Source organism: Piliocolobus tephrosceles, chromosome 1 (genome assembly GCF_002776525.5).
Source record: "Piliocolobus tephrosceles isolate RC106 chromosome 1, ASM277652v3, whole genome shotgun sequence".
Lineage (NCBI taxonomy): Eukaryota > Metazoa > Chordata > Mammalia > Primates > Cercopithecidae > Piliocolobus > Piliocolobus tephrosceles.
The window spans coordinates 198534831-198562508 of NC_045434.1; the positions used below are offsets into that span (position 1 = coordinate 198534831).

Sequence of the window (27678 nt, forward strand, 5' to 3'; positions counted from 1 at the left end):
AATATTTGCATAGTATAACGTTTTCCATGAAGAAACAAAACAGAGGAATTGGTTCTTTCTCAAAATCTGTTCTTTGTGCCAGCCCCCATCTCAGCCTTCTCCATTCACCCTCGGTCACTCCCCAAACCCAGGAGCAGTCTTTGATTCTCCTTTTCCTCACATTCTACATCCAATCCATTAGCAAGTTCTATTAGTTCTATTATCACCTCCAAAATAGATCTTGAATCCAGCCCTTTCTCACTGTCTCAGCTGTCATCCTGTCTCACACTCCTGCCGTGGCCTCCTTGCTGGTTGACCAGAGTGATCTTGTAAAAACATGTTAGGCCAGGCACGGTAGTTCATGCCTGTAATCCCAACACTTTGGGAGGCCAAGGCGGGTGGGTCACCTGAGGTCAGGAGTTGGAGACCAGCCTGGCCAACATGGCGAAACCCTGTCTCTACTAAAAATACAAAATTAGCCAGGTGTGGTGACGCTGGCCTGTAATCCCAGCTACTTGGGAGGTTGAGGCAGGAGAATCACTTGAACCCAGGAGACGGAGGTTGCAATCAGCCGAGATCATGCCACTGCACTCAAGCCTGGGCAGCAAAGCAAGACTACATCTCAAAAACTAAAAAATAAAATAAAATAAAAATAAAATGTTAGGCTCCCTGGGTCTCTGGCTTAGTCCATTTGTGCTGCTTTAACAAAATACCTTAGAATGGGGTAATTCTAATAATTACTATTAATAAATAATAGCAGTTTACTTCTCACAGTTCTAGAGGCTGGGAAGTTCAGGGTCAAGGTGGCACCTGACTCCGTTCTGGTAAGAGCTGCTCTCTGCTTCCAAGATGGTGCCTTCTCACTGCATCTTCACATGGAGGAAGGGCAAACACTGTGTCCTCACGTGACAAAAGAGATAGAAGGGCCAGGCAGCTCTCTGAAGCTTCCAGGTTGGAGTCATGAACCTGCATGTTCCCCTCTGACATCCACAGAGTACCCATCACGGTCCTTGGCATGCAGTAGGTGACCCATAAACGCCTGAATGAACAAACATATAGTAATGGCCGCTAGTACTAGGAATAGCAGCCACCGCAAGAGCCCTGTGAGGGAGGCATTACAGATCAGGAAACTGAGGCTTAGGAGCAGGGACCTGCCCATGGTCCCAAAGCTAGGGAGAGACAGGGCTGGGATTCCCATTCCCATCCATCTGGCTCCAGAACCTGAGCTCCTGACCAGGCTGTTCTTATCCTGTCTCAGCCAGTGGTTGCCTGTCTGGACGGATGGACCTAAAGTCAGTCCAGCCAAACGGAGGAGCGCGTGATCACCTGTTCTCTAAGTTCCCTGACCCTGAGAGGCTGAATCCATGGCCCAAGCTCTCCCATCTCCTCCCCCAGCTCTCCCACCCCCAGACGGTGGCACAAAGTGGAAGAGTGTGCAGGAACCAAGGAGCTGCTGTGTTCTATGATGTGCCTGAAGAAACAGGACCTGTACAACAAGTTCAAGGGGCGCGTGCAGACGGTTTCTCCCAGCTCCAAGTCCCCCTGGGTGGAGTCCAAATACGTGGATTACCTTTTTGAAGGTAGGTCTGTGGGTAAGGGACTGAGTGGGAGGCTCTCCATCCCATCCAGGAGCTGTGCTCAGTGGTACTGTTCTCCTGACCATCTGTCCCCCACTTCCCCAAAGCAGAGGGCAGCTCCCTGGGGCCAGCCCCTTTGAGATGGGGCATGGGACCAGCAACCGCCCGGGGCCATGTCTGGTAGCCTGTCAGGGAGTTAGGGGAGCTCCAGCGTGCACCCTCTGCTAACAATGTTCATTATCTTCAGTTGAGCACCATTTCGGTCATGGACTACACAAGGCACTTTATATGCTTATTCCTATTTTTTATGTTCAACCTCTCTCCTTAAAAACAATGTTTAAAACAAATTCTGGGCCGAGCATGGTGGTTCATGCCTGTAATCCCAGCACTTTGAGAGGCTGAGGCAGGTGGATCGCCTGAGGTCAGGAGTTTGAGACCACCCTGGCCAACATGGCAAAACCCCGTCTCTACTAAATATATAAAAATTAGCCGGGCTTGGTGGCAGGTGCCTGCAATCCCAGCTACTCGGGAGGCTGGGGCAGGAGAATTGCTTGAACCCAGGAGGCGGAAGTTGCAGTGAGTCAAGATCACGCCACTGCACTCCAGCTTGGGCGATGGAGCATCTCAAAAGAAAAAAATAAACAAACAAACAAAAAAACAAATTCTGTTTGTAAAAGTTTTTTTTTTTTTTTTGAGATGGAGTCTCGCTCTGTCGCCCAGGCTGGAGTGCAGTGGCCGGATCTCAGCTCACTGCAAGCTCCGTCTCCCGATTTTACGCCATTCTCCTGCCTCAGCCTCCCGAGTAGCTGGGACTACAGGCACCCGCCACCACGCCCGGCTAGTTTTTTTGTGTTTTTAGTAGAGACTGGGTTTCACCGGGTTAGCCAGAATGGTCTCAATCTCCTGACCTCGTGATCCGCCTGTCTCGGCCTCCCAAAGTGCTGGGATTACAGGCTTGAGCCACCGCCCCCGGCCACAAAAGTATTTTTTATACACTGCAGAAATGTGGGGGGTTGGGGGCGGTAAAAATGATGGAAAAAAAATGTCTCATGCTTACTGGCAGAAATCACCAATTGACATTGGGTGAGGAGAGCACCCTTTTTTTCAGTCTATTTTTAATCTTCACAGCAAACTTGTAAGGTTCATTTCCATCAACCCAAGACTCACAGACGCTAAGAAACTTGACACCGCTAGTAACCGGTGGACATAGATATGAACTGGAGCTTTCTGACCTTGGGCAGGGCCGGGTAACAAGCAGAGGATAAATGCCCTGACAGTATCCTCAGAGAGCTGAGAGCTGTAACTTGCTGCCCAGGCTTCTCACAATGTTCAAGGACAAAATAAGGCTTTAAGAGAGAAGAGGGACGGACTGATTACAGGGCAGCAGGAAAAGATGGTAGAGAAGGAAGAAGAGATGATTCATGTGGGAAGAAGCTGGCTTGGTGGATGGATAAAAGGAGGGAAGGATAGATGGGGAAGAAGAAAGGGAGGATGGAGAGGATGGAGGAGGAAGCGATGGAAAAATGGGAAGGAAGGAGGTTGGATGGAAGGATGGATGCCTATTAGGAAGAAAATATGGGTGGATGGAGAGATGGAGGATAGGAAGTATGTTAGTCAAGGTTCTCCAGAGAAACCGAACCAATAGGATTTATATAGATACAATAAGAGGAGGCTAGCCATGGTGGTTCACACCTGTAATCAGAGCACTTTGGGAGGCTGAGGCGGATGGATCATTTGAGGTCAGGAGTTCAAGACCAGCCTGGCCAACATGGTGAAACCCCATCTCTACTAAAAATACAAAAATTACCCAGGTGTGGTGGCACACACCTGTAGTCCCAGCTACTCAGGAGGCTGAGGCAGGAGAATCACTTGAACCTTGGAGGCAGAGGTTGCAGTGAGCTGAGATCATGCCACTGTACTCCAGCGTGGGTGACAGAGCAAGACTTTGTCTCAAAAAAAAAAAAAAATTATAATAAGAGGAGATTTATTTTGGGAATTGGCTCATGCAATTACAGGCACAAAAACATCCCCCAATATGCGGTCATGTGCTGGACAACCAAGAAAGCTTGTGGTGTGATTCCATCTGAGTCTGAAGACCCAAGACCAGGGGAGCACTGGTGTAACCTCCAGTCCAAGGCGACAGGCCCGACAATCAGAGGGGCCACTGGTATAAGTCCCAGAGTCCAAATGCCTGAGGACAGGAAGCTCCGATGTCCAAGGGCAGGAGAAGCTGATGTGCTAGCTCAGGAAGAGAGCGCGTAAATGTGCCATTCCTCCTCCGTTTTTTTGTTCTCTTTGGGCCATCAGGGGATTGGATGATGCCTGTCCACACTGGTGAGGACAGATCTTCACCAAATCTACTGATTAAAATGTTAATCTCTTCTGGAAAAATCCTCACAGATGGGCCCAGAAATAATGTTTTACTATCTACCTGGATATCCCTTAGTGCAGTTAAATTGACACATAAAATTAACCATCACAGGCCAAGCACTGTGGCTCACACCTGTAATCCCATCACTTTGGGAGGCCAAGGTGGGAAGATCCCTTGAGGATGAGGTAGGCAGATCCCTTGAGCCCAGGAGTTCAAGACCAGCCTGGGCAACATAGGGAGACCTCATCTCTACAAAATAAATAAATAAATAAATAAATAAATAAATAAATAAATAAATTCGCTGAGTATGGTGGTGTGCACCTGTGGTCCCAGCTATTTGGGAGGCCAAGGTGGGAGGATGACTTGAGCCCAGGAGGTCAGGGCTGCAGTGAGCCATGATTGTTCCATTGCACTTCAGTCTGGATGACAGAGCAACACCCTGTCTTAAAGAAAGAAAAAATTTAACCATCACAGAAGGCAGAAGAAAAGGCAGACGGGTGGATGAGACAGGTGGGTAGATAGTATAGAAGAAAAGCAGGACATCCAAGCAGGGAAGGAAGGGCTGGGGCAAAGGAGAAGTGAGGAAGGAAGGACGGAAAGACGAGAAGGAAGGATGTATAGAAAGGTAGAAGAGAAAAGATGAATGGATGGATGAGAAGAATGGATGAGTAGGTTAGAAGGCTGACTGGTGAGATAAAAGATGGGAAGTATAAATGAATAATAAGAAAAGAGGCACAGGAAGGAAAAAATATTGGTTAGAAAGGATGATTGAGAAGAAAGGAAGGGTGGTTGGGAAGGATGGATGGATGGATGGATGGATGGATGGATGGATGGATGGATGAGAAGGAAAGGAAGGATAACAAGGCAGACAGGAAGGCTGTCTGGCTAAAAGAATGGTAGACAAACCACAATAATTGCTGGAAGGGTAGGAATAAGACATTAGAAGAATAAAGGGAAAGACACAAAGATATTTAAAATGTTCTCATTAATTTTCACGTCCTCCCTGAATTTCTCCTGATTCTTCAGCCCCACATCCCAAGCCAGGGTGACCCTTCCGGCCTTTACACTGCCTCCACAGTTTTCCTGCTCTCAGCTGTGGCCCTGATCACTTTGTTTTGGTAGTTTGCATATTTCATTTACCCCAAAGCTTTCAGCTCCTGGAGATCAGGATACAAGGAGGCCTCGTCTCCCCATTCCCCTCAGCTCCCTTCCCAAAGCTTGATACCTAGTCAGTATCCTATGGATGTTTCCTAAACATGTAAGTAATGGCATCATGAAGAAGCCACGTGTTTACCTTGACCACAAACATGGGGCAAAGGTGACTAGTGTGGTCAGAGATCCCTGCTGGCTGGGAATCAGGGAAGGCTACATGGAAGAAGTAGCATTTTAGTTAGAACTTGAAAGGTGTTGTATTTAGTTTTCTCTGGCTGACGTATTCCTTGTCACATTGCCCTCTCCATCTTCAAGCCACTGGGCAAGGCTAGAGGGCCCTCAACAGACTGTCAGTAGGAATGTGGAAGTTAAAGAATCAGAGTGCAGAGAGAAACAAGCTGCATTTTAGAGAAAAGCTAAATCCCCTCCAAGAATACCTCAATCATCATGAACAGCCTGTTAGTAGACACACTGACACTCAAGACACTGCTTCGCAAGGTAAGGAACGCGTTATTGAAAACTCGAGAGAGGGAGAGCCTTGTTCCATACTGGTAGAAAGCTTAGCAGAATTGTGTCCTGCAGTCTTGTGGGAAGCAGATCTTGTAAATGATGAATTTGAATGCTTATCGGAGGAGGTTTCCAAATAAAATGTGGAAGGCACGGCCTGGTTTCTTCCTGCCACTTACAGTAACATGTAAGAGGAAAGAGAGAAAATGAAGGAAGAACTTAAACAGAAAGGAATCAGGACTTGATGATTTGGGAAGTTCTCAACCTATACAAAAAACCATAAAATTAAGAGATTGTGGCTGGGCGCAGTGGCTCATGTCTGTAATCAGTCTGAGGTGAGCAGATCACCTGAGGTCAGGAGTTTGAGACCAGCCTAGCCAATATGGGGAAACCTCATCTCTACTAAAAATACGAAAATTAGGTGGGTGTGGTAGTGGGCACCTGTAATCCCAGCTACTCAGGAGGCTGAGGTGGGAGGATCAGTTGAACCCAAGAGGTGGAGGTTGCAGTGAGCCAAGATCAGGCCACTGCACTCCAGCCTGGGTGACAGAGCAAGACTCTATCTCAAAAAAAAGAAAGAAAGAAAGAGATTGCTCCGAAAAGTGTGACATAGAGAAACAGACAAGTACATGATTGTACCAAACTTCAGGAAGATAAAAGATCAAAGTACTCAGTCGCTCAAAAGGCTTTTTGAGGAGATTAAGATTGTAACTCACAGTCCCCTTCAATCAAACCAGGGGACTTCTAGGAAGCTGAAGAGCATTGTCCCTCAGCCATCTCAGCTGGAGCCAAAAGTAGAGAAGGGCTTCTCTGAAAAAAAGATTTATGCACCTGGCTTTTATCTAATAATGCAGTGGATTCCCCCATGACATCCATAGGAGATCCATAAAGTTCCTGAGAACTTTACATCCACAGAAACACTGTTATCTTGGGCTAAATGGAACACAGAGCATATGAAATCAAAGAAGGCTGTTGGACTCTCCAGTTTCTACTGGTGAGATGCAGACTGGTAAAACTACTTAGCTGCAAACACTGGCTACCTTTAGTGAAAAGGAAGGATGACTCAGATGGTGAAACCAGAAGCTCAAAGGGCAGTGCTAAGAGCGAAAGAGAATTCTTCCCAAGCCTTGAAACCTAATGGAGTTTTCTTGGCTGGATTTTCAAACTGTGTTGGACCATGACCCCATTGTCCCTTCCATTTCACCATACTTAAGCCAGATTGTCTGCAACTGTTATCCTGTGCCTGTCCCACATTTTATGTTGGGAACAGATAACTTAAGTTTTTCTGGCCCACAGATGAAGAGAAACTGTGTCCCGGGAGTTGTACTGACTGGACTATGCCCAGAGTCTATTTGACTCTGATTTAGATATTGTTGATTTGGGAATTTGAGTTGATGCTGTAATGAGATGAGACATTGGGGGACATTGGGATGGAGTGAATGGATTTTGCATTTGAAAGAGATGTGGGCCAGGTATGGTGGCTCATGCCTGTAATCCCAGCACTTTGGGAGGCCGAGGCGGGCAGGTCAGCTGAGGTTGGAAGTTCAAAACCAGCCTGACCAACATGGAGAAACCCCATCACTACTAAAAATACAAAATTAGCCAGGCGTGGTGTCACATGCCTATAATCCCAGCTACTCAGGAGGCTGAGGCAGGAGAATTGCTTGAACCCGGGAGGCGGAAGTTGCGGTGAGCTGAGTTCACGCCATTGCACTCCAGCCTGGGCAACAAGAGTGAAACTCCATCTCAAAAAAAAAAAAAAAGAAAGAAAGAAAGAGATGTGGATTTTGGGTGGGGGACAGAGGGAAGACCATGGTAGGCAGAATGACCCTCTAAAGGTGCTCTGCCCTAATCCCCAGAAGCTGCGAATGTGTTAGATGTCAGTATTGCATGGCAGTAAGAATCTTTTTTTTTTTTTTTTTTGAGACGGAATCTCGCTCTGTCACCCAGGCTGGAGTGCAGTGGCCAGATCTCGGCTCACTGCAAGCTCCGCCTCCTGGGTTCACGCCATTCTCCTGGCTCAGCCTCCTGAGTAGCTGGGACTACAGGTGCCCACCACCACACCTGGCTAATTGTTTTGCATTTTTAGTAGAGACGGGCTTTCACCATGTTAGCCAGGATGGTCTCGATCTCCTGACCTTGTGATCCATCCACCTCAGCCTCCCAAAGTGCTGGGATTACAGACATGAGTCACCGCACCCGGCCGGCAGTAGGAATGTTAATTAAGGTTATAGACTGCTATGGTTTGAATGTCCCCTCTAAAACTCCTGTTGACATTTCATCATCATTGTGATTGCATTAAGAAGTGGCCCTGTTAAAAGGTGATTTAGTCCTTAATAACTCTGCCCCCATGAATAGATTAATGTCAATCTTTCGGGAGTGTGTTTATCAAGAAAGGATTGTTAAAAAGTGAGTTCTGGCCAGGGGCAGTGGCTTATGCCACTCAGCACTTTGGGGGGCCAAGGCTGGTGGGTCACTTGAAGTCAGTTGTTTGAGACCAGCCCGGCCAACATGGTGAAACTCTGTCTCTACTAAAAAATACAAAAACGTATCCGGGAGTGGTGGCAGGCGCCTGTCCCCAGCTGCTCAGGAGGCTGAAGCAGAAGGATCACATGAATGCAGGAGGCGGAGGTTGCAGTGAACTGAGATCACCCCATTGTACTCCAGCAGTCTGGATGACAGAGCAAGACTCTGTCTCAAAAAAAAAAAGAAGAAGAAGAAGAAGAAAAGAAAAGAAAAGTGAGTTCTGCCCTCTCTTGCTGGCTCACTCTCACCCTCTCCTGCCTTTCCACCTTCCACCATGGGATAACACAGCACAAAGGCCCTTGCCAGATGCCAGTGCCATGCTCTTTGACTTCCAAGTCTCCAGAAACATGAGCCAAATACATTTCTGTTCATTATAAATTACCCAGCCTGTGATATTCTGTAATAACAACACAGAATGGACTGAGACCTAGAGCTTCAAATAGTGAAGTTATCCTGGATAATCCAGATGGGCCCAATCTAATCCCATGAGCCTTTAAAACTTTCTCCAGCTGGAGGCAGAAGAGAAGCGGCAGAAGGGGAAGTGAGAGAGATTTGAAGCATAAACAGGATTCCACAGTGCCGTTTCTGGTTTGACGATGGAGTGGTAACGTGATGAAAAATGTGGGTGCCTTCCAGAGCTGAGAGGCTCCCACTAACAACTGGCCAGGAAACAGGGACCACAGCCCGACAGCCACAAAGAACTAAGTTTTGCTGACAACCCAAGGGGGCTTGGAAGTGTCTTCACCCCTAGTGGTTCCAGATGTGAGACCCAGAGTGGAGGAACCAGCTGAGCCCACCTGGACTTCTGACCTAGATAACTGTGAGATAATAAGTTTGTATCATTTTTAAGCCACTGTGTGTGTGGTCATTTGTTATGGCAGTGATAGGAAATGAATCCACATGGGCAGGATCTGCCAGGCCAGTGACATGTGGGACATCCCGTCCCAGGCGGACGGGATGGCATGAGAGAAGGCAGGTCAGCAGAGAGCTTGCCTGGGTCACCTCTCATCTCTAAGCCTGTTTTCCCCTCTATGAAATGAGAATAGTGGTATCTCCCTCCCAGGGTCAGTGCAAGGCTGAAATAACAGATTATAAGGTTCTAGGTGCACAAGAAGTGTTTGAAACATGCTAGTTGCTTTTCCATTTCCAAGAGAGCTCTCTGGTCTTGAGGGGTGGAGGCAGTGTGGCCCCTCGGGATTACTGACAGGTCCTGCTCTGTTTCTACAGTGGAGCCAGCCCCACCTGTCCTGGTGCTCACCCAGACGGAAGAGATCCTAAGTGCCAATGCCACGTACCAGCTGCCCCCCTGCATGCCCCCACTGGATCTGAAGTATGAGGTGGCATTCTGGAAGGAGGGGGCCGGAAACAAGGTGGGAAGCTCCTTTCCTGCCCCCAGGCTAGGCCGGCTCCTCCACCCCTTCTTACCCCTTCTTCTCACCCTCCCAGCCTGCTCCTGCACACCTCCTCCAGGAAGCCTTCCCTGAACACCCTTGACTTCTGGCAGTCAGCCCTGATAAAATCTGGTCAAAGTATGATGACCTACAAGAGGCCTGCTTGCCAAGTCACCAGATTCAGTACAGAAAAACTGAAAAATACAGATAAGCTCTAAGAAGCAAACCAAAAGTACCCAGAGATGACCACACATCACTCTGGTGTATATCCAATTTCAGATTTGTTTTCTGTGTAGGTATGTGTGTATAGCTGCATTTATTTACAGCGAGGGTTGGCAAACTTTCCTGAAGAAAGCCAGATAGTGGATGTGTTCGGCTTCGTGGGCCTTAGGACTACTCAACACTGCAGTTGCAGCACAAAAGGAGCTGCAGCCTATATGTAAATGAATGGGCATCACTGGGTTCCAGTAAAACTGTTTACAGGCTAGGTGTGGTGGCTTAGGCCTGTAATCTCAGCACTTTGGGAGGCCGAGGTGGGAGGATTACCTTAGCCTAGGAGTTCAAGACCAGCCTGGGGAACATGGTGAAACACTGTCTCTACAAAAAAAAAAAAAAAACAAAAACAAAAACAAAAAAAAAACAAAGCTAGGTGTGGTGACGCAGGCTTGTGGTCCCAGCTACTCAGGATGCTGAGGCAGGAGGATCGCTTGAGCTAAGGAAGCGAGGCTACAGTGAGCTGTGATCGCACCACTGCACTTCTGGGCAACAGAGTGAGACCTTGTCTCAAAAAAACAAAAAATAAAACTTTTTACATAAACAACCGGCCAGCCAGACTTGGTCCCTGGGCCCCTGTTCTTGATTGTTCTTGCTTCCACTAAAGCAACATTTACACTCCCGATCTTTTGCATACTCTGAGTTCCGGGGATTATAGATCTGAATCCAGTGTGGTTTCTGCCTTGAAGAACCTCAGAAATATTCTAGACCAGCACTGCCCAATAGAAAGAAATATAATGCAAGCCACATGTGCAGTTTTAAGTGTTCCATGTTAAGTAAAAAGAGACAGGTAAATCGAATTTTAATAACAGATTTTACTTCATCCAATTGAATGGTATCATTTCAATGAGCAATTCTGATAAAAGTGATTGAGATCTTTTACATTCTTTTTCTCTACTTCTTTAAAATCTGATGTGTGTTTTGTACTTGGAACACCTGTCAGTGTGGACCAGATGCATTTCACATACTCAGTAATCACACGTGGCCTGTGCCTTCCATACCAGAGAGACATCTGTAGAGGTTTCCTCCACTGCTGATAGACTGGGAGACCCCAAGATGGAAAGCCTGAAGAATCTGCTTCTCAAAGTAGGGACCTTAATGGGGGTGTACACCAGGGCGACCCCACGTGGCAGGCTGCTTGAACCGTGGCTATCCCTACCTCGAGACTCAGATGAAAAGAACTCACGTAGTGTTGGGAAGTGCTTCCTCAGTGCTTAAACTTTAATGCAGGAAAAGAATAGAAGGTTCAGGCAAGGAGGGAGGATCACTTGAGGCTGGGAGTTCGAGACCAGCCTGGGCAACAGTAAGACTTTGTCTGTACAAAAAATAATTTTAAAGAATTACCCAGGTATGGTGGTTGTGAATCTGTAGTGCCTAGCTACTTGGAGAGCTGAAGTAGGAGGATTGCTTGAGCCCAGGAGTTTGAGGCTGCAGTGAGCTGTGATCACACCACTGCACTTTGGCCTGGGTAACAGAGCCAGACCCTACCCCCTACAGAAAAAAAAAAAAAAAAAAAAAAAAAACACCCTACCATGTCTGCCAACCCCACTCTGTCCTGGTTGTGTGAAACCAGTCCCCACAGCAGCTCTGCCACTCTCTGCTTCTTTTCCAAACAGACCCTATTTCCAGTCACTCCCCATGGCCAGCCAGTCCGGATCACCCTCCAGCCAGCTGCCAGCGAACGCCACTGCCTCAGTGCCAGAACTATCTACACCTTCAGTGTCCCGAAATACAGCGAGTTCTCTAAGCCCACGTGCTTCCTGCTGGAGGTTCCAGGTGGGTACCAAGTGGTGCAGAAGGGGGAACTTTCCCTCTGGGCCTTGGGAGCTTTGTGACACAGTGGTTAAGAGCATGGGCCTAGAGATAGACTCGCCGGGATTAAAACCACACTCATTGTGTGTCTTTGGGCAGCTTACATAATGCTCCAAACCTTGGTTTGCACAGTCTGCAGGATAGGTTTATTCTTATGAGGATTAAATAGGGTAATGTATGGGAAGCACTCAGCACCGGTGCAGTTGTAGACAAGAGCCATTGTTGTTTCTCTCATTGTTATTTTTCCTTCCTTAGAAGCCAACTGGGCTTTCCTGGTGCTGCCATCGCTTCTGATACTGCTGTTAGTAATTGCCGCAGGGGGTGTGATCTGGAAGAGCCTCATGGGGAACCCCTGGTTTCAGCGGGCAAAGATGCCACGGGCCCTGGTATAGCAAATCTGGGGGTATGCGGCAGGTGGGGAGGGGTTGAGAGTAAGGGAGTGGGGCTGGAGCTATGAGTTGTTCAGATAGAATATCAAGATGGTCCAGACTCTTGGACCAAAACATCTATCTTTGTGTCTGAATTTCCACCTTTAGTAATGCATTCATTTAGTCCTGAATAAAATGCCAAATAGGCCCTGGAGGGAGGAGTGCCTTAAGTTCCTTTGAGATAAATAACTTCACCTCTGCTAAGGATGTGTCAGCTGCTGGGAGCAGAGCCCCCGGCCTTGGACCTCAGGAGAGATACCCAGAAGGGGAGGAGGAGAGGAGGCACCAAAGGGGACATCTTAAAAGAGTCCCAATTTTTAGTTCACACTTTAACCCAGGATGAGCTGTGCCCTGGCTGACTTTGGAGTTTCTTCCCTGGTCTGCTGGGTCTCTCCCTTAGAATCTAGGGGACAGCTTGGGCAGGGGAAGCCCAGGAGGTGATATGGGTTGGCCCTGTTCACATGAGGGCTGGCGGGGGCAGCTTGGGCATAGGCAAGGCTCCGATGGGCATGGGGGCTTTGAGGATGGGTTCTGAGTGTCCCTGCATCATGGCAGGGTGGCAAAGGGAGCATTTCCAAATTTCCTGGCTCCAGGATCTGTAGGAGAATCCCACTAACTGTCAGAGTGACAACCTCGGGTAGACATGCCTGTGCGCTGCCCCGTGCCCTCAGCCTTCCTGTTAAGAGCACACCAGCTGGACTTGCAACTCCCAGTGCCTGCACCCAGTGGGCTTTCTCTGGCCTCTGGAGCCCACACTGCCCCTGCATGTGGCAGCCTGCAAGTGTCAGAGCCACCAGCAATTCCATTCCTCAACAATGACTGTGGGTAAAGAGCCCAGGAGCATCCCCCTCCTAGGATCGCTCCGAGGTGCGTGTGCCCCAGTGGCTCCCTGAGTTCCCAGCAGGATTAAGTGCCAGTAGCCTTAGTGGTCAGCTGCTTGATAACACCCCACTTCCTGGCTGCTCCCCCAGTCCCATCTGGTGTGTCCTGGGATCACCTCCCAAAGAAACTGCTTACACTTGAAGCCTTGTCTCAGGTCTGTTTCTAGGGGAATTCAGATGAAGATAATTGTGCTTCAGGAAAGCCTAAATTTTCTGTTCTTCTCTCCCCTACCCAAATCAGGACTTTTCTGGACACACATATCCTGTGGCAACCTTTCAGCCCAGCAGACCAGAGTCCCTGAACGACTTGCTCCTCTGTCCCCAAAAGGAACTGACCAGAGGGGTCAGGCCGACACCTAGAGTCAGGGCCCCAGCCACACAACAGGCAGGATGGAAGAAGGACCTTGCAGAGGACGAGGACGAGGAGGAGGAGGAGGATACAGAAGACGGCGTCAGCTTCCAGCCCTACATTGAGCCACCTTCTTTCCTGGGGCAAGAGCACCAGGTTCCAGGACACTCGGAGGTTGGTGGGGTGGACTCAGGGAGGCCCAGGGCTCCTCTGCTCCCAGGCGAAGGCTCCTCTGCTTGGGATTCTTCAGATAAAAGCTGGGCCAGCACTGTGGACTCCTCCTGGGACAGGGCTGGATCCTCTGGCTATTTGGCTGAGAAGGGGCCAGGCCGAGGGCTGAGTGGGGACGGGCACCAAGAACCTCTCCCACCACCTGAATTCTCCATGGACTCGGGTTTCCTGGAAGAGCTCCCAAAAGATGACCTCTCCTGGGCCACCTGGGGCACCTTACCACCAGAGTCAAATCTGGTCCCTGGGGGGCCCCCAGTTTCTCTTCGGACACTGACTTTCTGCTGGGAAAGCAGCCTTGAGGAGGAAGAGGAGGAAGAGGAGGCGAGGGAATCAGAAACTGAGGACAGCGATTCGGGCAGCTGGGGGGCTGAAAGCACCCAGAGGACCGAGGAGAGGGGCCGGACACTGGGGTATTACATGGCCAGGTGAGCTGTCCCGCGGCTTCCGACCGAATCTGATCCTGCTGCCTTTGCGAGGACTACTGGGCTTCCCAAGAAACTCGAAAGGCTCCGTACCTTTCCTAGGTGGCGGAGGGGCATCGCACTTCAGGAAGCCCACCTAGTGGCTGTATGCCCGTTGGACTGAGCCATAAGATGCTCCTCCCTCCTGTGACCCACCCGCTTTAGGCTGAGCTACAAGAGGAGTGGACACAGGGTGGCCTGAGGTCATAGGTTTGTGGGGTGTCATCACCCCCATTGTCCCTGGGGTGACAGGCCGGGGGAACAATTATCCCCGGACAACATGAAACAGGTGAGCTCAGGTCACTGTGGACATCAAGGGTGGACACCACCAAGGGGCCCTCTGGAACTTGAGACCACTGGAGGCACACCTGCTATACCTCATGCCTTTCCCAGCAGCCACTGAGCTCCCCCATCCCAGGGCTCAGCCTCCTGATTCATGGGTCCTCTGGGTGAGGCCCAGATAAAACTCCAGTTGGCTGAGGGTTTTGGATGGGAAGGGAAGGGTGGCTGTCCTCAAATCCTGGTCTTTGGAGTCATGGCACTATAAGGTTTTAGTGTCAGACAGACCGGGGTTCAAATCCCACCCTGCTGGTCACCGGTTTCGTGATCTTGGGGAAGACACCTTCCTTCTCTGCCTCAGCTTCCTCATCTGCAGCTTCGCCTGGGTGTGGTGAGGGTTCTAGGGGATCTCAGACGTGTGTAGCACGGAGCCCACTGTGTTCTTGGTGCTCTCTACATGGTGGCTGGTAGAATTCTCCATCTATGCAGGCTCCAGGAGACCCCTGGGCATCTCCTACCTGTGGCCCCTAAGCCCAGAGTGACTGAGAGCACTTACCATTCAGTTTGTCTCATCCCCAGTCTACCTCCTTCCTTCTACCCTCGCTGCCTCCCAGTCAGGTGAGTGAGCTCTCAGAAACCAGAGTCCCACCCAAGGGGACCCTGGTCTCTCCGCCTTCACCCAGCAATGGGAACCCTGCTTCCCAGGGGAGGAACCAAGTGCTCCACCTTCTAGGGACCCCGTTTATTGGAGTAGGACAGTAATGTGGCAGGAATCGGACTTCTGGGCCCGTAATCCCTGTTTGGACAGCACGTTAGGCCCTTGGTTGACTACTGCGTTCCAAAGAAGTCCCATTCTCCCTTCTGGTTATGAGAAACCAGTGCCTTCTAGATTCAGGTGACTATCCTTACCTGGGGGTCCTCATGTGTCCTCGGCTAACCTACACCCAGCGGAATACAGATGAGCACAGCTGAGTTTTCACCCGGAGGACCAAAGTGTTTTGTGGTGGAGGATCTGAACAACCTTGGCTCTGTGGCCATTCAGCCTGCCAGGACTAATGTTTCTGGATTCGTGAAGAAGGGATCTTCAAAGCCATTGAACCCAGAGAGCTGTGTTGTTTTAAAGCCACCAAAAGGGTACAGCATTAAATGGCAGAACTGGAAAAGCTTCTTAGGGCATCTCATCCAGAGCTTCTCAAACCATGTCCCCCAAAGGCCTTGGATCGCATTGCAGGGAGTGCCATGGGGCTGTAGGAGCCTCCCATTTTCACCAGAGCAGCCTCACTGTGCCCTGATTTACATACCGTGGCTTTCCACGTAAGATTTTGTTTAGAGGGCTTCCACTACTCAAGAAAAAGTTAGCAAACCACTCCTTTTGTTGCAAAGGAGCTGATGTCCAGGGTGGCAAAGGCACTTGCCCAAGGTCACCCAGCAGTGCTGCTCTGAAGACTTATCGTGCACATCCCCAAGGGTTAGAGCTTCGATCTCAGCACGGCCGGGCCAACCTCTGACCCCTTGTCCGTGTCAGTAAAATATGAAGGTCACAGCCAGGATTTCTAAGGGTCAGGAGGCCTTCACCACTGCTAGGGCACACACACACACACACACGTATACACACACACATACAACACACACCTGTGTCTCCCCAGGGATTTTCCCTGCAATGAGGCTTGTCCGCAAGATTGAGCTCAGAAGAGGAAGAACAAACAAACCACAGAGCTGGGGAAGGCTGTGGCTCGGGGCCAGCTCCCAGGGAAATTCCCAGACCTGTACCGACGTTCTCTCTGAAACCAGCCGAGCTGCTTCGTGGAGGTAATTTCAAAAAAGTAAAAGCTATCATCAGCTTCATCTTAGGCTTGTATGAAATAACCACTCCGTTTCTATTCTTAAACCTTACTATTTTTGTTTTGTTTTTTTGAGTCGGAGTTTTGTTCTTGTTGCCTCGGCTGGAGTGTAGTGGTGCGATCTCGGCTCACTGCAACCTCCGCCTCCCGGGTTCAAGTGATTCTCCTGCCTCAGCCTCCCAAGTAGCTGGGATTACAGGTGCCCACCACCACACCTGGCTAATTTTTTTGTATTTTTAGTAGAGACGGGGTTTCATCATGCTGGCCAGGCTGGTCTCGAACTCCTGACCTCAGGTGAACCACCCGCCTTGGCCTCCCAAAGTCTGGGATTATAGGCGTGAGCCACCGCGCCGAGCCAAACCTTACTATTTTTTTTAAAGAATTTTTTCCAGAGTTTAATTTCTGACGTAGCTTGAGTTTTCTAGTAACTCTAAACTCCATCTCCTTTATCGTCATTAAGTCATTGACAAAAAGCCAGGAGAAGCATTAGGAAAGGGCATGATAATCAGTATGATAATTTGTCTTGTGTGGTCAGCACTTAACTGTTTACAAAGCCCTTTCACATGCACAGCGGGTGGGAACTGTGTGGTGTGGGCTGGGCCTGCACTGGAAGCATATCCTGTGAAAAGTGTTCGTGCCTTAGGTGAAGCAACATGTATCACTTTAGAGTACTAACAGTATATGTTGTTCTTATGTATTGGTATTTATTCCTATTTTTGCTATGTTTATGTCATATTTAAATGATATCCTACTGCTTGTTGGTATACCCTAAACTGTTTAAATAAAGAGCTCTATTTTTAAAGAAAAAACGTACAATTAAATGGAAAAGTGTATGCTCTTATCTTTTGGTGAGACAGCATCTCACTCTGTCGCGTATGCATGCACCACCAGGCCTGATTGATTTTTTTGTTTTTGTAGAGATGGAATCTCGCTGTGTTGCCCAGGCTGGTCTCAAACTCCTGGGCTCAAGCAATCCTTCTCTCCTTGGCCTTCCAAAGTGTTGGTTGGGATTACAGGTGTGAGTGACTGTGCCTGGCCTATTCTCTTACTTTTCAAAGGCTCCTCACCTCTCCTCTGGGAAACCTAGCTGTTAAGACTACAAGGGCTGGCCAGGCGGGGTGGCTCATACGTGTAATGTCAGCACTTTGGGAGGCCGAGGCAGGCGGATCACAAGGTCAGGAGATCACGACTGTCCTGGCTAACACGGTGAAACCCCGTCTCTACTAAAAATGCAAACAATTAGCTGAGCGTGGTGGTGGGCGCCTGTAGTCCCAGCTACTCCGGAGGCTGAGGCAGGAGAATGGCGTGAACCTGGGAGGCGGAGCTTGCAGTGAGCCAAGATCACACTACTGCACTTCAGCCTGGGTGACAGAGCAAGACTCCATCTCGAAAAAAAAAAAATAACTACAAGGGTCTTGAGTTAGGTCCCCAGAAGCAAACCCAGAGAAAAGGTAGAAAGGTAGAAAGCAGTGCAGTGATCCAGGTAACGCCAGGAGGGGAGTATGGAGGCAAGATGGGGTGGTGGGGGAGGAGGGCAGCTAGCAAAGTGTGTCATCAACAGGTCCCTGCTGTGAGCAGCTGAACCTCAATGCCCCTGGAAAGCTCTGGAAGTCAATGTAGGATGCACTTCAGATTTGGTCCTCCTGCCAGGGGCAGGAACCAGAGAGTCTAGCTACTCCCTCCCATCAGTCCAGTGTGGAGGCCGTTTCCTGAGGCATATTGCAGGTACTTGCAGTTGGAATCCACCAAGCTGAGTGCACAAGAAAGGGGAGTGCCATGGGGCTGAGGGCAGGGTCCCCAGCCAGTATCCTTTGTTGCAGTGAGGCTGGAGCTGACAGCTCACCCCACTGCAACTATGGTCCATGAAAGGATATGGAACAGCACCTGTGTGACTAACTTTGCACTCCCAAACTCATTCCAGCGGCTCTCCATTAGCGAGGGTCTCCCAGTTTCCAGTGACTCTCTCAAGACCACCTGGTGACTGTCTGGCACTGTGCCCACAGTTGTCACCACTTATTGGTGCCAGGGTAGGTGCTAGACCCAAGCCTAGCTGATCCTACAAGTCCGTCTCCCTGGAATTCAGTAGTCTCCCTGGCCGGCTGGGCCTGGAGCAGGCACCTTCCAACCTGCCACGGCTGCATTTCCCAGTCTAAGGAGCAGTCTGCAGACAAGACAAGAAAGCAGCCACTGCCACGTGGGCTGCCGAGACAAGAAATGGTAACCCCTGCTTCTGGTCCCTTCCCCAGGTGCAGCTGCACCCCCAGCCTCGGCTTCATCCCACCTTTAAAAATCTTTTTTTCAAGACAGGGTCTTTCTCTGTTACCCAGGTTAGAGTATGTGATCTCAGCATCTCAGCTCACTGCAACCTCCACCCACCAGCTTCAAGTGATTCTTGTGCTTCAGCCACCCAAGAAGCTGGGATTACAGGTGTGCGCCACCACGTTCTGCTAATTTTGGGTGTTTTGTTTTGTTTTGTTGTGGTTTTTTGTTTGTTTGTTTTATTTTGTTTGAGATGGAGTCTCACTCTGTTGGCTCACTGCAACCTCCTCCTCCCAGGTTCAAGCAATTCTCCTGCCTCAGCCTCCCAAGTAGCTGGGATTACAGGCGCTCACCACCACGCCCAGCTAATTTTTGTATTTTTAGTAGAGACGGAGTTTTGCCATGTTGGTGTATATGTATATATATATGTATTTTTTTTTAGTAGAGACAGGGTTTCGCCATGTTGCCCAGGCTGGTCTTGAACTCCTGGTCTCAAGTGATCTGCCTACCTCGGCCTCTGAAAGTGCTACGGTTACAGGAGTGAGCCACTGTGCCCAGCTAGGTTTTGTATTTTTAGTAGAGATGGGGTTTTGCCATGTTGGCCAGGCTGGTCACTCCCCTCCCAAAGTGCTGGGATTACAAACATGTGCCACCATGCCCAGCCCCCCTGCATCCTATGTACAAGTCCATGAAAGAAACCAGAATATGTTACCCCCAAATATGCCTCTTTGACATGATATTTTTGAATATTTTTTAGCTAAGGTAGTTAAGAAGCAGCAAACAGTGGAAGAGCTCCCCTCTTTCTGCCTAAAGCCAGGTTATAAAATTCTTTACTGGAGACAACTTTTACAAACCTTATGCCATCAGTTTACTCCCATTCACTTACCTTCTCAGAGGTTCCAGGAGCCTAAACCTACTTTCGTTTGTCTTGCCAATTCTCTAAAATGTATTGTGTTGGGTTTTATTTCCTGGTTCCCCTTGTGGGATATGTTGAGGTTTCTCTTCAAATAATCTGATCCATCTTCTATTCTTTAATTCATAGTACCCCCACTCCACTTTCCTTTTTCTCCTTTTTTTCCTTTTTGCCTTTGTTCGATGCCCAGGCACACCGCAGCACCAGGCGTTGTCAGTACCAGCTCACATTCCTTTCCTTATTTGGAAAGAAGACTAACTTTCTAGCTCATTACAGGCACCCCTTCCCCTTCCTCTCCACTTTCTTTTACGTGCCCACCTTATGTAAAAGAGTTCAAATGTTTAGCCAACCGGGATTCGTTTAGATTGTACAACCCGACCCCGACCAATGGGGAAAGAGTACAGGGGCAGGACTTGCGTCAGAAATAAAGGCTCTGGTGCCCTTTGTTCAGGTGTGCTCTCATGGTGACTGGCCAAGGAGGCACCCCTCTGCGCAGAAGTAAAATTACTTTGCTAAGAATCCTTTGTTCGAGTGTTCAATTTCCTCAGGATTTTGAGCGTTATTCCTGACACTGTTTTGTCAGGATGAAATTTATTGTTCTTTACTGAAGATGCTCTCTAAGCCAGAGGCATAAGCCACTGCACCATCACCTTTGTTTGAGGTTTCTCCCTCGTGATGTGTGCCGCATATATTACAGACTTGCTTGTTTTCCTCTTGTTAATCTGTCTTTTGTTACGGGGAATCTGTCTACTATGAACATTTGAGGTTTTGAAATTATATTTCCTCCCCCACCCCAGTATTTAAGCCAGGGCTTTCTATTACGTGTAACCAAATGTCCTTGCTAATTCACAAAGACAAGGAGACAGTGAATCCACCTCCCGGGTTCAAACGATTCTCCTGCCTCAGCCTCCCAAGTAGCTGGGATCACAAGGCACCCACCACCATGCCCGCTTTGGCCAGCTTCGGGTATCTGGTCCTTTCCAGGAAACAGGAAAGGACGTCCTCTCCAGGTGACCCGCCCTCCTCCTCCGCCCTCCTCCTCCGCCTTCCTCCTTTCTCCCCTCCATCCAGCACGGTCGCCACCCTTGAGCTTCTCCGGGCCTGTCTGCTGCCACCTCCTGGACAGTAGTGGTATGTCGGGGCGCTGTCTTACCTGAACCTGGCTCAGAGAGCCTGGAGAAGGGAGGGCTGGGGTAATAGACGTCCTGAAAACTTCCTTTAGGAAAGGGGTTGCTTTTCCTCTTGGCACCAGCACCTGGCACAGAGTGAAAGCTTGGGATTGAGTAGGTGAATGAAAGAAGAAGAATAAGCGAGTGAATTGGCATATGAATTGGAGTCAGTAAGTGGACGGCTGCGGCTGACTTCCATATAAGGTTTCAGGAGCTCTCGCATGCGATGATACCATCCTGATCCCAAATTCCCGTTGCCCGTGGGTGCCCGTCCTCCCTCACCCAGCATCTGCTCTGAGAGGGCACTGGTGCTGCTCACTGAGCATAGTGATGTTGGAGGGAGTACGTGGGAGACAGAGCAGGACCTTAACACTTGAGCTGGAACTCATTATTCTGTAATTGATTGTTTCCCATGTTATTTAGGGTTTGATCAACAGCTGCCTGCGGCATCTTCCCTGAGCTCATTCCTGTGTGCATAAAGGGGGGCTGAAGTAATGAGGGTTGGAGGTTTTTTTTTTTTTTCCCTAGAAAAACAGACTAGAAGTTATATCTAAATGCGTGAGTCAGCTCCATGAGTCAGTTCCTCAAGAGATACTGATTGACACCAGAACTGGTTCCAGCCCCGGGAGCCCCACCCTTGGCGTGTGACGATACATGACACGGAGGTGTGATGGCTTTATATAAGCTGAGTCTTTTTATTTCCCCCTAACTGCTTCTTTAAGTGGATGAAGAGGAGAAGGTCGCGAGGAGTGCCCTGCCCTGGTGGACAAAACCATCAGCGTGTGGCGGGAGGCCCCTCTCTAGGAGAGTGGCGACTCCAGGGTGAGACATATCCCACCCCACTCTGAGTCTGTGTCTCCAGGTGCTCAGCGGACCAGCTGGGAAGCCGGAGTCCAGTAGGAGCCTGGAGCCTCCACACACCCATCTCTGAGCTCTAGGCCCCTTCTTCTAAGGGGCAACCTGCAGGATGCAATGCCGTTACTTTCTCCAGCCCTGGAATTGGGCCTCAGAAATGATAGCCAACTCAAACTTCTTTTTATTCCCCGAGACGGAGTCTTGCTCTGTCATCCAGGCTGGAGTGCAGTGGTGCAATCTTGGCTCTCTGCAACCTCTGCCTCCTGGTTCAAATGATTCTCCTGCTTCAGCTGCCTGAGTAGCTGGGACTACAGGTGCCTGCCACCATGCCCGGCTAATTTTTGTATTTTTAGTACAACGGGTTTTTGCCATGTTGGCCAGACTGGTCTCGAACTCCTGACCTCAGGTGATCCGCCCACCTTGGCCTCCCAAAGTACTGGGATTATGGGCGTGAGCCACCACACCCAGCCTCAAACTTCTAAGGGAATGTTATCATTACCCTCATGCCCACCTCCCTCCATCCCCACACCTGCACACCAGCAGTCTAGGTTTTTGCAAAAGTTTTTTTTCTTTTTTTCTTTTCTTTTTTTTTTTTTTTTTTTGGCAGTCTCCCTCTGTCGCCAGGCTGGAGTACAGTGGCATGCAGTCTTGGCTCACTGCAACCTCCGTCTCCCGGGTTCAAGTGATTCTCCTGCCTCGGTCTCCCAAGTAGCTGGGACTACAGGCGTGTGCCACCACACTCAGCTAATTTTTGCATTATTAGTAGAGACGGGTTTTCACCATGTTGGCCAGGATGGTCTCCATCTCTTGACTTTGTAATCCTCCCACCTCTGCCTCCCAAAGTGCTGGGATTATAGGCATGAGCCACTGTGCCTGGCCTGCAAAGGTTTTTAAGGGACCGAACTGGTCCTTAGGTTCCTCATTTTATAACAGAGGATGCTTGCTGCATGAGACCACCTTCTCAGAAACTGTCCAGAGACAGCAACCCAGCAACACTGAGGAATAGAGACTTACTTCCATTTCTAGATGAGGAAGCTGAGGGCAAGAGGCTGAGGGACCCTCACACAGCAGGGAAGTGGCAGAGCTAGAATTCAGACCGGGTCTATCTACTCAAAGCCCATGTTCCATTCACTTCCCTTGGCTCCCAAAGGGGCCTATGAAAGTGCTTTCCCATCCTGGCTGGAGATGCATGATATTCTTAATGTTTTTATGAAGAAGTGTGGCCTTGTACATGCCTTATAGGCACGTAATAAGCTTCTGGAACTTCAAACTCCCGAGAGAGCTGAAATTATAAATAGAGTCAGGAAATTCTACAATGACTTTATGTTTGTGTGAATGACATTAGTCATGAAGGGAATTCTGGAATGTCAGGGGAGGTTTCCAACCCCAAAGTGACATAGAAGCAGAGGCCATGCCAGCTGCAGAGGCCCTTAGGAGCATTCTAGACCAAGCCTCCTTTACAGACAGGGAAACTGAGGCCTCAAGAGCGGACAAGAGCTATTCATAGTCACCTGAAGTCAGGTGCAAGGTTGGAACCAGACCCAGGCTCCGGACCTGGGCTATAGAGTCAGAGTCCCTGATTGACACAGCCCAGGCCTTGGAGTCAGATGGGCTCTCAGGCTTCATTCCTTGCTCCTGCTCTTCAGGAATGACCAGGAACCCCTCTAGGACCTGCCCCTGCAGAGTCGTCAGCCACGGAGACAGCACTCCACACTCCCCGAAGACTTCCAGGAAACAGCCCACTGCCTTTTGATGTTGTTGCTTCTGGAATTCTTGGGTGTTGAGAGAAGGGACAGGAGCAGGTCACATTCCTGAGTATTTCATTGTAAAATGTGGTTTTTCTATAGCTTGGGGATGTTCCCTACAGTCTTAAGGCCCTGGCCAACTTTCTCTGGCACACTCATTCATTCAGCAAATCTTACAGAGTACCTGCTCTGTGCCAGCTCCTACTAGACACTGAGACACTCAGGAGAGCGAGCTCCAGGCATTGTCCCTGTAGTCAGTACCACGGGAAATAGGAAAGCACCACGCAATACATGCTAGGAGATGGGAACAGAGAGCTGGTGTTCCCAACCCAACCAAGGGGGCAGCTCACACAGGGAAAGCTTCCTGGTGGAAGTGAATTGGAGAATAGGTCTGAAGAATGAATTGGAATGAGACAGGAAAGTGGAGGCGGAAAGGGATTCTCGGAGGCAAGACCGTGCCTGGCTGCACTGGAGAAATTTGTCAAACAGAAAACAAGCGCTTTTCCTGGAGGTCTGAGAATCAGCAAGGCGAACCTGCTGCTCTGAAGGTCAACGCTGTAAGTCGATGTTGGATACCTGCTCTACATTCAGCCACGTGGAGAGTACAGAGGAATACCAGGGAGCTCTTTGCAATCAAAATGCTTAACGAGCACCGTCCAATTGTAGAACCCAGAGAACGATGTTATCTGGGGAGCCTTTACCACTGGAGGCAGCTTCGTTGTGAACACCTCCAGCAGCCAAGACCTTTCTACCTCTCAAGGCAGCCACACCATCATAGCGAGAGCGATTTCCTTACATTGAAAAAATGGCCTCCCTCATATGTCTCCCCCAACCACCCTAGTTTTCCTTTCAGAGGTAGTTACACAAAAGGGTCTAGAGCCTTCTCCATGCAATAGCCCCTCAGATATTTGAAGACAGTGCTCGTATCTTACCTCCATTCCAACCCAAATCTCTCCTGTTCATTCTTCTGTTTGTTTGTTTGGTTGGTTGGTTTGTTTAAAGGCAGAGTCTCGCTCTGTCACCCAGGTCGGAGTGCAGTGGCTCAATCTCGACTCACTGCAACCTCTGCCTTCCAGGTTCAAGCAATTCTCCTGCCTCAGCCTCCCGAGTAACTGAGATTATAGGCACTCGCCACCACACCCAGTTTTTTGGGGGGTTTTTTTGTTTTTGTTTTTGTTTTTTGTATTTTTAGTAGAGACAGGGTGTTGTCATCTTGCCCAGGCTGGTCTCGAACTCCTGACCTCAGGCAATATGCCCACCTCTGCCTCCCAAAGTGCTAGGATTACAGGCATGAGCCACCGAGCCCGGCCTGTTTGTTTTTGAGATGGAGCCTCACTCATTCTGTCCCCCAGGCTGGAGTGCAATGGCGCGGTCTTGGCTTACTGCAACCTCTGCCTCCCGGGTTCATGCGATTCTCCTGCCTCAGTCTCCCGAGAAGATGGGACTACAGGCGTGCACCATCATGCCTGGCTAATTTTTGTATTTTTAGTAGAGACAAGGTTTCACCATGTTGACCAGGCTGGTCTCGAAGTCTCGAACTCTTGGCCTCAAGTGATCAGCCCGTCTCAGCCTCCCAAAGTGTTGGAATTACAGGCATGAGCCACGGCACCTGGCCTCCTTTCCATTCCTGAACATGTAACACAGCTGAAGTATCATAGTGGAAAATGCCAAAATGCGGGCCAGACCACGCGTTCTGGAAGGACTTTGTTTTTTCGTTCGTTTGTTTTTTGAGACAAGGTGTCACTCTGTTTGCCCAGGCTGAGTGCTGTGGTGCAGTCATGGCTCACCGCAGCCTTGACCTCCTGGGCTTAAGCAATTCTCCTGCCTCAGGCTCCCAAGTAGCTGGGACTACAGGCATGTGCCACCACACCTGGTTAATTTTTTTATTATTTATAGAGACAGTTCAGGCTGCTCCCCACACCTCACTATGTTGCCCAGGCTGGCTTTAAACTCCTGGACTCAAGCGATACTCCCTCCTTGGCCTCCCAAAGTGCCGGGATTATAGGCATGAGCCACGGTGTCTGGCCTCTGGAAGGACTTTCAAAGTGAGATGTTATGGGCTGGAGTTATCAAGAAGGGCCATATTGCAGAAGAGAACTGTCTTGGTGAGATTCGAGGAAAAGGGAATTGGCTAAGGGAGTGGAAATGGCATTCCAGGAGGAGGGTAGAGCCCAGACAAAGCCTTGTCTTTAATGCCTATTTGTTATGTTTAGTAACCTTGCTTTCCCTTAATATAAATTAGCGTATTTCCTATATCAACTTTAGGAAATGCAGACAAGCGAAGGGAAGAAAAGAAAAATCACCTACAATTCCACTACCACCCAGAGATGATGCCCCTAGTGTTTTCACCTATATCCATGAAGAGAGGCAGTTTGCTCTGCGTGTGCAGGTGTGCGTTTTAGCCAGGGTGGTACTGTATATAGTTTATGTTATGCCTATTTTCACTTGAAAAAATATGATGAATCTTTACCAGGTCAAGAAACATTTTTCTCCAGCATTATTTTGGAAGCTGCATTTGTCTTGCTTGGGGTGGACATACCATTATTCTTTTAATCAAATTTCTGTTGTCAGACACGAAGGTTGTTTTCATTTTTTCTCCTTTTTTTTTTTTTTTTTTTGGTTGTTTGAGACGGAGTCTCGCTCTGTCGCCCAGGCTGGAGTGCAATAGTGCAATCTCAGCTCACTGCAACCTCCGCCTCCTGGGCTCAAGCGATTCTCCTGCCTCAGCCTCCCGAGCAGCTGGGATTACAGGTGCCCGCCACCATGCCCGGCTAATTTTTGTATTTTTAGTAGAGACAGGGTTTCGCCATGTTGCCCAGCCTGGTCTCGAACTCCTAATCTCAGGTGATCCACCCACCTTGGGCTCCCAAAGTGCTGGGATTATAGGCGTGAGCCGCCACGCCCCACCTATTTTTTCCTTAAACTGTTAGAAATGAAGTCTGGGTGTTCCCATGTTCCTTAGCAATCCAGGTTAATTCCTACGTAATTCCCGTTAATTCCTACATAACCACAGACCCTCGAAACTACAGGATACCCATTTCCTCCGTTAAGTTCCTTCCTCCAGTGATTCCGGCCCCAAGGAACACTTTCGTGTTTCACAGACCTGTCAGGGCTGCCTCTTGTCCTCCCAGTCAGTCACTGGGTCCAAAGCCTGCTCTTCTCCCTAAGGGTCCCTTGTAACCTGTTTCTCTGGCTGTAGCCCCACACCGCCTTGTCATCAAAGTCATCAAAAACCCTCCATCCATCATGGTTCATTCAGTAGCACAGAAACCTCTCCAGTCTTTCAGACCAAGGGACTTTAAGGTAAAGGAGCTCGTCACCCAGAGGATGGAGGAGCTGGGACACTAATGAGGACAGACAGTTCAGAGATTTCCCCACAGCAGGAAGTCGTGCCATCCTAACCCCCTGAAGGGAAAGATGAGGGGAGAAGGTGTTGCCAGGGCCAGGAGCTGGCCTCCAGATAGGAGCAAGAAAGACATAGGGGACTGCCTGGCTGATGGACTGTCCAGGGGTAGCGGGAGCTGCAGAGGAGATACGGCCATTGCTGGAGAAGCCACTCAAAGCAGAAAACAAGGAGGAGAAACGCTCTGATCTCTGCCTCCACAGTCTTCTCCCAGGGGCTAAACTTACCAGAAAGCAGTTGATAAAGGAGTCTGGAAAATGTAGTTTCCTGCAATTTCAGGAAATGACTGGCCTGGGTCCTACTTGATTCCTCCAAAGCACAGCTTATATTTGGCTGTTTTGTCAAACAAACTTTAGCCATCGGGGCCGATAACAAACAATTACAATTCAGGAAAGAAAAACTTAAACACGGATCCCAGGGTATCACAGCCCATCGCGTCCAACCCCTTGGCAGGATCCCTGCTAAAATTTCGCTTGCCGTTGTGCACCTGGGGCCGGGCAAACTTTCCCCAGGGGCAGGACCCTCCAATCGTGTCCACCCTGACCAAAGTCCAGGCCCCAGGGCCCTTCAACCTTCTCTGGGGCCCTGCAGGAAGGAGAAAACCATTTCCTAAACACCTGTCTGTTCATTCACACAAAGCTCGTGTTCAGATCCTGCCCCACGTGGCAGAACGATGGGAGAGCAATGAATCTTCATTGTCCCGAACCAAAGGCCCATTCACGAAGTTCGGCCCCATCTCTAGCACAGCAGAAAGAATGACTGAAGTTTGAGTTCCATTTTTTTCCTAACCCTTTGCAGATCCTAGACCCAAAGGCTCAAGGTAAGAGTGGCTGGGCTTCCTCGCCCCCAGCAGCCTCTCTAGGGCAGAGCTGTTCCCAAGCCCACCACAACAGTCGGGACCTACCTTGATATGGAGGATCAAGGAGGAGCATCATGTGCTCTCCATCTCCTCCTGCAGGAAAAGCAAAGGAGTCACAGCTTTTCCTTTGCTGCCAGAAACATTCTGGGACTTTTTTCTTCCCCCCCTCTCTTGTCCAATTATTTTCATTAGGGTAAATCCCCTAGGAATAGAATTATTAAAGACAAAGATAGGCGTGTGGTGTAGGCTTTTGATCCACAGCGCCAAATTGCTTTTTGATAAGGCTGCATATCATGGATTATTCTTGCCTTTTCTGCCCCTCAGCTCCTCGATAAACCACTTGGGATGAATCAGCCACCAGACCAGATAAACAAGCCAGCCTGTTACAGTTGCTGTTTTCTGCAAGTCGAAAGGGAA

General features: G+C 49.3%; 1 protein-coding gene across 6 annotated transcripts in view; it reads left to right on the forward strand.

Annotated features, from left to right (window-relative positions):
• The window catches only part of IFNLR1 (interferon lambda receptor 1), a 33298-nt gene extending 16436 nt beyond the window's left edge, over window positions 1-16862 (forward strand). For 3 of the 6 annotated variants that reach the window (XM_023219648.1, XM_023219649.1, XM_023219652.3), the window contains 5 exons: window positions 1375-1559; window positions 9340-9482; window positions 11393-11552; window positions 11844-11974; window positions 13139-16862. In XM_023219648.1, coding sequence (XP_023075416.1) covers window positions 1375-1559; window positions 9340-9482; window positions 11393-11552; window positions 11844-11974; window positions 13139-13906 — 1387 coding nt within the window. In that variant the 3' untranslated portion in view covers window positions 13907-16862. Of the gene's footprint in view, window positions 1-1237; window positions 1560-9339; window positions 9483-11392; window positions 11553-11843; window positions 11975-13138 lie in introns of all 6 variants that reach the window. The other 3 variants (XM_023219651.1, XM_023219650.1, XM_023219653.3) reach the window with 2 other exon arrangements.
• The last annotated feature ends 10816 nt before the right edge of the window (window positions 16863-27678 follow it).